The sequence below is a fragment of the Aricia agestis genome, chromosome 15 (genome assembly GCF_905147365.1).
Source record: "Aricia agestis chromosome 15, ilAriAges1.1, whole genome shotgun sequence".
Taxonomy (NCBI): Eukaryota; Metazoa; Arthropoda; class Insecta; order Lepidoptera; family Lycaenidae; genus Aricia; species Aricia agestis.
In genome coordinates, this window is record NC_056420.1 from 9,199,177 (window position 1) to 9,210,313 (window position 11,137).

General features: G+C 38.8%; 1 protein-coding gene across 1 annotated transcript; it reads left to right on the forward strand.

Moving 5' to 3' along the window:
* The first annotated feature begins 8,194 nt into the window (after positions 1–8,194).
* LOC121734465 lies at positions 8,195–9,238 on the forward strand. The gene has a single exon (XM_042125078.1). The coding sequence runs from the start codon at positions 8,195–8,197 to the stop codon at positions 9,236–9,238; it is 1,044 nt and encodes a 347-aa protein (XP_041981012.1).
* Positions 9,239–11,137: the final 1,899 nt, after the last annotated feature.

Genomic DNA, 11,137 nt, shown 5'->3' on the forward strand with positions numbered 1-11,137 from the left:
TTTATCTGCACTACAGATCTAGGCTAGGAGCTCAACGTCTAGGCTAGGAGCACAATATCTAGGCTAGAAGCCCAAGATGTTTATTTACGTCTTTAGTGTTAAATGGTATTACAGCGCTACAAGCTACGCTACAACTTACAAGGCTTACATTTTACAACGCCGCCACAAGTGTCACAAATAATCGGCCAATTGCGAGTCGGACTCGCGCACGAGGGATCCCGTACCATTATAAAGCAAAATTAGGCCAAAAATTGTGTTTTTGTATGGGATTAACTTAACCCTTAATTTTTTATTTTAATATTATTATTAAATATCAAAGAACACATATTATAACTAAAGACTTTGTGAAAAATTCAAGTACCTATCTGTTGCCATTATAGATATAGAGCAAAAAAGGCCAATAATATGACGTTTGTTGTATGGGTACCCCCCTTAAATATTAATTTTATTTTGTTTTTTTTTTAGTATTTGTTGTTATAGCGGCAACAAGTATATATAATCTGTGAAAATTTCAACTCTCTAGCTATTACCGTTGAGTTACAGCCTGGAGACATACAGACGGACAGACAACGAAGTCTTAGTAATAGGGTCCCGTTTTTACCCTTTGGGTACGGAACCCTAAAAAGACATCTAATTCACACACTTGCCCAGTTGTGTATGCCAACTAAGAAAAGCAACGCTGATATTATTTTGATACCCAAGTGCCGATGCCTATGTGGATCTATGATCCACAATCCGCATAGATCTGTGCTTTGAGCTTATTTTACTGTCGTTTCTGGGATTTAAATAGCCAATATGAGGTCCGAAAACAAAATTAGGTTCTTATATTATACGCGTGTTTTTAATAGTTTAACGATTGGTTTGTAATGAGTATTGAATATATTGACGAGTACGCATTGCTATTTATTACGCCGTATCATAGTAATATGATAAACGATATGCCTATATGGAATAATATTATGCTAAATTTCTAAACGGACGTTTTAAGCTCATTGTTATAAACCAATACATGTACGTCCCCTATGCCTCTCATATTGTAGTTGCATAATTATTACAACGAATTAGTAATCGAGTTTACAATACATAAACAATCAGATTGGGCATAGGCGGTTTATGATTTTAACTTTTTAAGGACTCTCTGCACGTGTAGTTGTTGTTCAAATCACAAGTTGCCAAATTTATATTCGATAACTGTGGATACCACCATCCTTACAAAGGTTTCTACAGCATACACAATATTGCACAATCAATATCTGGGCAGTGGGCAATCTTAGAGGAATATGCATGGCTTTCTTATCAGCCTATCTGGTCTACGATGAGCCTTCGAGGACGGGCCGCATAATATAAAATATTCCTTGGGCGAATAAAAACAAAAGAGACTTCATCTGTGGGCTGAAATTTATGAGATGCGCCGCGGATTAAAAATGTTTGCCGTGCCCTCGGGCCGCCGCGCCTTCATTAGAGCCTTCTGGAATATTCTGATTAATATTTACCGTACACTTCTTGAGAACTTGTAGTTCATCACTCCGGTTGTGGTCAGTCGGCGTTAATGAGCTACTTTGGAGCTTCGTCCAGCGAAACGTTGCAAAAATCCTTTGACGCTGTGACGTATAAAAATTATTTTCAGTTCGTACCTCATCGTGTTCGAACTATATTCTGATTATCGCTAATTATATTAATTAAATTATATCGTTACACCCATCCAAATCAACAACAAGTCCATCAGTTTACACAGAGTATTGGTAAATTTGAACATTCAAAATAACTCAATTCAATTAAAAATTATAATTTAAAACGACCGACGTATAGTTTAAAAATTAACACTTAAATTGAGCAGCACATTCGTAAAAGCTTGTTTTAAAACCGCGCTCCCCGACAAAGAAGTTATTTGTATTCATGAATTCGTGAAATAATCGCTTATTGCGACGAAACTGTGTGTTTGACAGTTCATTTACTTCGGTGGGATTTTATATCTGCTCGAGAACGCGAGAGCTCTTTATAAAACAAACTATCAATCATAATTGATTGCTTTTGTAGCTTTTTGCACAAAAATATTCTTAAAATTCAGATAAAGCAATTTAAAGTGAACGATTCTCTTTGAGCATTTACATATACAGAGTGTAACAAAAATAAGTGATAATACTTTAGGGTGTGTACGTCTTCCTTGTAGAGAGTTAATTGTGAAAGTAGCAGCTCTGAAAGACGAAATTTTTTTTTCACTTTTGTATGGGCAAGGGCCAGAGCGTCACGAGTTTCCCCATACAAAAGTGAACTCTCTACAAGGAACACGAACAAACCCTAAAGTATTATCACTTATTTCTGTTACACCCTGTATAACACAAATTTTGCACAATTTGCGATTTTAAATAAAGTTGGAGATAGTGAATGGATAACGTATTTTCGAGAGCCGAGACAACCACAACAATGGGTGTAACCTAAAGAAATTTTGGAAAATTACTATGAAAAATCATGAATCTATATAATCTAACATTCCTAAAAGCACAATGGAATTCTACATACCAATATTCTTTTACATAGACTGCACACACCGTGTATCAGAACTAATAGTGTTAGATTTTTCCCGCATAACTATTTTCCTTCCGAGAAAACGTTGAAAGGAAAACACCTCATACCGATCCAGGCGTGAAATTGATTATTTGGCAAATGCAATACTCACTACTCATTTCGGAATACATCATTTAATTCCATTTTCTCGTTTACTAAATAATGAAAATGTTGAGAGAGTAAAAATATTCGTACCGTATATCTTAAATTATCCTGGTTTATCGTAAATTTTATAATACAAATAAGTATGTGGGACGGCATTATCGTTCTTCGATAAAGTCCTTTCTTTTTTTTTGAACACCACCACCACCACCATGACATTAAAAAAAATGTCATGGTGGCGAATTCCCCTCTCTCTCGTAGGTGTTGATATCATAATTAACTACTATCAAGAAAAGATTATTATTAGTTTAAAGTTTTGATTAAAAAAAAACATGGAATCCTTAATATACGCTTAAACTCTCCTAAATATCGTATGAAATTGTGAAAATCACGTGCTCAACTCAACATTTTTCAATGCTCACTCCAATAAAGTACACCCGAGCAAATAAGTATTTAAAGCACGTAACGTTTTTTTGTAAATTGTTAGCGGCGCGGACGATTCGAAGCGTCGCGGGGCGATTCGGGGTAGGGCGTTACAAATTCCTCACATTCATTGAAAACTCATAGGAATTTCATCCTGTTACATTACCCGGCCGTGTAATGTAATGGCGGAATTTTTTGGGACTTTATTAAAAACCCATCTCGACTCGCGAAACTCCGAAGCTATTTAAGCATTTTAATGAAATATCTGATCGCAATCACCATAATAATAATTAACTATTAAGTGCGTATTCTTCATGAAGTAATAAATAAACTGAATAAATTATTTTTATTAACTTCGTTCCTAGTAAAATAGTATTTTACTAGGAACAAAGAAACCTAGTAGTAAAATAGTATTTCCAGAAACGGACGATTTTCAAGATTTAATTGATTTATAAAAAAACGACGATCAAAAAACTATAAAATAGCAGGCGCAAAGGTTCGGCTGGTGTACGCTTTGAGTCACACACTTTGCGCCTGCTATTTTATAGTTTTTTGATCGTCGTTTTTTTATACATCAATTATATGGAGTCAAAAAAAAAGAAAACGCCCTAGATATATTCTTTGTCTTTAATTCAGTGCAAAAATTATCTGAAAATTCCAAATAATTTGGACATAGTATGGAAATTTCGTTAAAAGAAGAGGTAACTTTGGGATTTTTTTCTATCGAGTGAAGTTCATGATATTGTGTGATGGAATATAAATTCCACTGTGTTAGATCCTTAACTAACACATATATTTTTTTCAGAATTTAAATTACTATATTTTTGTGTCTTCTGTCACTTTTAAATCTTGAAAAGTCCGTTTCTGGGAATACAGGCCCTTAAGTACTTTTTTATATGGCGGTGCTATTTTTGTCTAATGCTAAGTACTCACATACGGTTTTGCTTGATCGAGCAATAACGTCGAGCAAAACCCGCAGCTCGGGTTTCCATCCACACATACAGCATTGCTTGATGGAATTAAATATATCGATTTATTCTAAATCGATATAAGTATTTAATTCCATCAAGCCGGCTCGATGCGAGCCTTCGAGCTGTCAGTTTTGCGGTCCACACAATAATTATTACTCGATTTGGAGTAAAACTATCAAGCAAAACAGCATTACAATTCTGAGCAAAGATCAATAAAAATCTCTTCTAGTTAATAATGGAAACACTATAACATTTGTAGCTACCTATAACTCGACACCACTTTATGTGCTTCATAGATCATCCATAGTGTATAGAGTAGTTTTGTCCACACTGTGCCTTTTTCTGTTCGTCAAGGGCATGCCTGATAGCGCAGTCAACAGCGAACGTGAGGCATGCCCGCGACGCATGCCCTCTGACCGTATCCAAAACTTCAAAAATGACAATGTTGGCATTGCGTTCGTTGACGCATTCAAGTTGAATGAAAGAAATGTCCACACTATGCGCTTTCGTCTGCAATTTTCGTCTTCAACTTTCGTATTGGCGCATTCAACAATTGAATGCGTCAACGAACGCAACGCCAACTGTCATTTTTGTTCAGTTGCAGTGTCTTTCAGCTTCGCGTTGCTGCCTGCCCTTTACGAACAGAAAAAGGCATAGTGTGGACAAAGCTTATTGTGTTGTCCGACGTCCGTCCCTGTCTTTGTATATAGCTATGGAGCGTTTTTAATTCTCTGTACTCTTCAAACAAGGTTTAAACTATTTGAAGTTTTCGTAAGCAACAGCAAAGAGGCTAATTATAAAGTACGCGAACGTATTGTAATTTGTAGTAAGTTATGAGCAATTTGGCCCGGGTTATCGCTAATGCCTCGCTTAGAGGCTACGTGTCGGCGCGCACTGCAATCATTATGCACTCCATACAAAACTTTTCACCCGTTGCGTCGCTCACTTTATTTGCTTTCAAAACCAGTTAGTGGCTTTTAGCGCTTTCAAATCGTATGTCAATTGAACGCGGATTCAATGGTCGAAAAGAACTTGGCTTTTTGCGCTACATTTGGTGAAAATAATTATGATAAAAAAATTATGAAAAATCTAGTATACGTGAGAGAGCCATGCTTCGGCACGAATGGGCTGGCTTGACCGGAGAAATACCACGTTCTCACAGAAAACCGGCGTGAAGCGGCGCTGGCGCTGTGTTTCGCTGAGTGAGTGAGTTTACCGGAGGCCCAATTCCCTACCCTATTTCCTTCCCTACCCTCCCCTATTCCCTTCCCATCGCTACCCTCCCCTGTTACCCTATTCTCTCTTAAAAGGCCGGCAACGCACCTGAAGCTCTTCTGATGCTGCGAGTGTCCATGGGCGACGGAAGTTGCTTTCCATCAGATGACCCGTTTGTTCGTTTGCCCCCTTATTTCATAAAAAAAAGATGATGCCCGCGGCCCATAACTCCGTTGCGCCAAGGTTCGAATACCGCACGGGTACTGTAAATTTTCCGGTATAAAAAGTATCCTTAGATGACCTTTCCCGGGACTTATGTAATTGATTGTACTGTCGGTTCTTGGTGGAAATTCATGTTGTACACTAATAAAACACACTTTTCTTGCACTTTTTCCACTATATTTATATAAAAGAAATATAGTGGAAAAAGTGCAAGAAAAGTGTTTTATTAGTTTCCCGGGACTCTCTTCACAAAGTATCTCCATAGTCCATACCTTTCAGTAAAATCGGGTCAGCGGTTTGGACTTGAATTTGTAATATTATTAGTGTCCGACCGAAGCTTCGGCTTCGGCCTCGGCCGCCTTCGGCCAAAAAAAATACCTTCGGCGAAACCTTCGGCTTCGGCCTAAAGCCCGGCCGAAACCGAAGCTTTGCCGAAGGTCCGAGCAACCGTTGAAATTGAACGAAAGACTGAGTGAGTCGTGAGAGAGCGACGGAGGTCGTATATGCAGAGGCCACTGATGGGAGTCACTGTCGAATACAATAAACAAACACTAAGGGTCAATTTATATTAGCGCAGAGTCGAAGCGCATCGAAGCGAATTATTAAAACTGAACATTACAAATTCAACCTTAACACCAAAGCATTAACGCACTTTATTACATCTGAGAATTTAAAAAGGTGCGCACATCCGCGCGAAGTCGCGTGGATGCGCGCGACCAATGCTGATTGGCCTCGCAGAAGTAATATATTAGGTTACGCTCCAGAGTTAAGGTTGAATTTTCTGTGTTCCGTTTTTGGAAATTCGCTTCGCTTCGCTTCGTCTCAGCGATAATATAAATTGACCCTAACTTCTAAATCATTTTAATTTGGCACATTTGTTCAGACGCTGGTATACAGATTACAGACTAACATATACGAAAATTGGGCAGTTCTGGAAATATTACATACATACGCGTCGAATTGATAACTTCCTTTTTTGAAGTCGGTTAAAAATTAATGACTGAGAGTCGAGCGATTAAGATAATAAACCTTCGGCTTCGGCTTCGCCGAAGGTTGTAGCGATTGCCGGTTAATCGGCTTCGGCTTCGGCCAAAAATAGACCTTCAGTCGGACACTAAATATTAATATATAGTTTCTATTATTAACTATTAATTATATATTTGTATGGATTAGGATAATTTGGACTATCAGAGGAGCCTTAATATATCTACGTAGGTAGGTCTGTTCATGATAACCGCCATGTCAGAGGAGACAGAATGATAGAGTATACCGACTTAGAACTGATGTTGAAATTTTTAAGTTTGACGTATTATGACAAAAGTCGTCGCTAGGGTCGTTACCTACAAATTTAATTGTTGTTTATATTTTGGCACATGCAAAGAAAACTGTCAGAATTCAATTTCAAAATCTTCATTTTAAAAATAAATTATATCAGCCAGCGCGCCAGCCTTTAACTTATCCTGGCGAAACCCGAAAGAAATGACAGGTATTAATACACGTCCGTCTCTTAGCAGTCGAAGTACTGGTAGTTATGTCTATTGTGGCCATGTACCATCGAAGAAATTGATTCATAGGCAGTTGACAGCCTTATGTCATTTGGTTGGATTATATCATAGACATATTATAATTCAATGAGCATTGTGAACTGTCAGCTGGTTTTGACATAACGCGACCAAATTACTTAGGTCCGCCATCCGAGTATGATAGTACTTGCAGTACCAAAGAAAACGCTAGTATTAATTAGAAAAGGAACCGCACTTACAACGCATCGGGCTTGTATATCAGGAGATAGCGCCGTCCGCCCCGCTGTTAACACTTCCTCCGCACGCCACGCCGCCGTCCAACGACCCGCGCTAAAAGCCCTGCTTATAACCGCTTACACAGGGCTGTCTCTAACCAGTTATTAAGACTTAGGTTGAGTTGCACCAGAGGCGTGGTTAAAGTTAAAGTTATGCTTATAGTTAAGGCTAAATTTAACTGTAACTTTAACCTCAATATCTTTGACCGGAGAAAAGCTGGTCAAAAAAAGTTATAAATGAACGTGGGCGCTGCTGGTAAAGGAGAACTGTCAAAAATGACGTTTTTGTATGATGACAGCATTAGTTCATTTTTTCGCCACGTGCATTTAAAATCTTCGTCACGAGATGGCGCTCGAGTGTAAACAGCAAATTCGTACAGCTCCCGTTTAAAAATTGTTTAAAAAATAGTTTGTGTTGATAACAATCCCTAAGTCCGGTTAATCGATTAAAATTAAGTGCATAGTGCAAGGCTAACAAATAAGTTAAGTGCAAACTGAACTCTATCAAAATAAAACAGTGCCGTGTCGTAAATTCTTCACCGTTAGAAGATTCAAAACTCCTAGGACTGACAAAAGGTACCGATTGCACAAGAATATTATTCCAGTCCCTGTTAACAGTTCCCCAGTGTTCTAAGTTCATAAAATTCAAGTTAATTATAATACTTTTGTAATATGGGCGTAAAATCAACATCTAAACAATAAAATCACTCATCAATATTCGCTTCGTCATTAATACCCATGCTGCCATCTATTGGGAACTCCCCGAACTACGTCGCATCCTGACTAACAATCGTTCGATCCTGTCTCGCTATCTCCAATAGTGACCACAAGAGGGCTCTGCACCAATTCAAAGTCGCAATCCTAAAATTATTTTCTGGATTAAGACGATAAAGCAAACATGCCCGGGAAAACCTGTGCAGGCTGCCTTCTTCCCATCAAAGGACGAGATTACCTCCAGTGTCCCCACTGTGAGCAAACTTACGATCTGGACTGCGCAAGTATCCCAGAAAAAAGGCGTAAGCAGTTACCCAACGAATATAGACGCAACTGGAGATGCCCAAGCTGCAAATCGACTCAGCGAAAGCAAGGCGATAATTCCAATACCCCGGTCCGTCAGGCGCAGGTGCTTATTGAGAGCGACTCCGAAAATGTGACAACGCCCACCATAGAGAAAACCTCCTTCGTTACCGAGGACAGGCTACGCGATATCCTGAGACAAGAGATTACATCGCTCCTCAACTCCGCTATAAAGGAGCATGTTACCAAAGAACTCTCAAATATCCAACAACAGATTGCAAGCTTTCATGAATCCTTAAGCTTCTTTAATGAAAAATATGAGACAGTTCTGAAAGAACTCGAAGATAAGAGAGTTGTAATAAAATCTCTCAAAGAGGAGAACGCAAACCTAACATCTACCGTAAACAACCTCTCTAGCAGACTGACAATAATAGAGCAAACATGGCGGGAATGCAATGTAGAAATAAACGGTATACCGGAACGCAAGTCTGAAAACCTATTCACTTCTGTAGTAAATCTCGCCAAATCCGTAAATCATACAATTTTGGAGAGCGAGATGCTAAATGTAACCAGAGTGGCAAAACTGAACAAAGACAGCGATCGTCCCCGCTCTGTGATCCTAAAACTTAATAGTGCTCGTCGTCGTGATGAACTTCTTGCGGCAGTCGCGACTTACAATAAAAAGAACCCCAGTAATAAACTTAATACTAGTCACCTGGGTCTCGAGAGCACCATTAAACCAGTTTACGTCACAGAACATCTGTCGCCAACCCTCAAATCCCTTCACGCGGCTGCTCGTCAGAAATCCAGGGATGCAAAATACAAATATGTGTGGGTACGAAATGGCAGAATATATGTACGCAAAGATGAAACGTATCCAGCTATACACATACATAATTTGGAAAGCCTGCACAAAATCAAATAGACCCCCGCGACCCCAAGCTCTGTTATTTATTTTAGTTTATATTTAACCGTCTTTAAATTAAATAATATTCTTTGCGGTTTCTGTTTAGTTAAGTATGTTTAATATATATTATCAAAATGTAAGAGGTCTGAGAACCAAAACAAACGACGTATACTTAAATATTGCTCATGCTAGCTACGATATAATCGGGTTTACTGAAACATGGCTCAATCCAAATATTTTCGATGGCGAGCTCGTTGACGAGAGGTACACGGTATATCGTAGAGATCGTTGTTCTTCGTCGAGCTTAAAATCCGAGGGAGGAGGCGTTATGATCGCCATCTCACGCGACATCCATTCCACACGTATGCAGTCCTGGGAGACCGACTGCGAAGAAGTATGGGTTTTAATTAATACTTACAATAATCGTAGCTGTAAAAAGATCGCTATATGTACAGTGTACCTCCCGCCACCACTATCAACCAACCTGTTGTCAAAATTTTTAAACAACGCCAGCAACGTTCTTAACCATGTAGACGATTTAATTATTATAGGAGACTTCAACCTAAATTTTATAGATTGGACAAAAGATCATTATAATGACTACATGATGCCCAATAATTTGAACAATTCAGCTCTAGGATACGAGTTAATTGATTTCTTATACTCTAACAATATTCACCAATATAACAACATCAAAAATTGTGATAACAGAATACTGGACTTAATTTTAAGTACTTTATGTATCGCGAACGTGTCTGAACAGTGTAATGAGTTAAGCAAATTAGATCCAAAACATCCTAGTTTATCTTTTTTACTGCAAAATGTCTCGAATGTCTCGACTCTATGCTCCAAATCGCGTTCAGATTACAATTACTTCAAAGCTGACTACAATAGCATTCAGAGCGAGTTAAGCGCCACAAACTGGGAAAGAAAACTCCTACACCGCAGTGTCGATGAACAGGTCGAGTCATTTTACGGTACAATCATGAATATTGTCGACGCTCATGTTCCTAAGCGCAAGTTACAAAAGGTTAATAAGCCTCCGTGGTTCACGCAAGCTCTGACTAAACTTAAAACTGAACGGGACAAATTGAGGGATAGGTTTCGTAAATACGGCAATCCCCGCGACAAATTCGAATACGATATACTTCGTAATCGTTTTAAAAACCAATCCCATAAGTGCTACGTAGAGTACAAACATAAACTTGAAAATAACATTATCTCAAATCCCAAATCATTCTGGAGACACATAAAGGACAAACGTAGAGGCAACTCCCTGATACCCGCTCAAATGTTTCTTCGTGACAGTCAAGCCGACACTGGTCCTGAAATCGCCAACTTATTCGCCGACCATTTCCGCTCTACATACTTACCTCCTGACATCAATTTACCACTTCCCTGTGCGCCAACTATGAATGTGGAAACGATAAGCCAACTTTGTGTGTCAAAAGACCAAATCCATCAAATAATTAAACGTCTCGATACCTCTAAAAGTGCTGGTCCTGACGGCATTCCCCCTATATTTATTCAAAAGTGTGGCGAGCACCTAATTCTGCCATTATTTATAATCTTCAATAATTCCCTGCAGTCTGGCATCTTTCCACAAAAATGGAAGACAGCGCGAGTCACTCCTATTCACAAGAAAGGGGACAAGAATATTATTAATAATTATAGGCCAATCTCTATCTTGTCGTGTTTCTCCAAAATCTTTGAATCAGTAGTGTGTCCCACAATTGCAGGGCATATTGAAATTACTTTAAGTGACAAGCAACATGGCTTTCGTCGGAACCGCTCAACTGAGTCTAACCTTCTGCCTTTCGTGTCTTCCATATCCCAGGCTGTTGACTCTGGATTGCAGGTGGATGCTGTTTACACCGATCTCAGCAGCGCTTTTGATAGAGTCAATCACGTCTTATT

What these genes read in the sequence shown, in the direction of transcription:
- LOC121734465 (XM_042125078.1), top strand. Translation starts at nt 8,195, where the DNA reads ATGCCCGGGAAAACCTGTGCAGGCTGCCTTCTTCCCATCAAAGGACGA.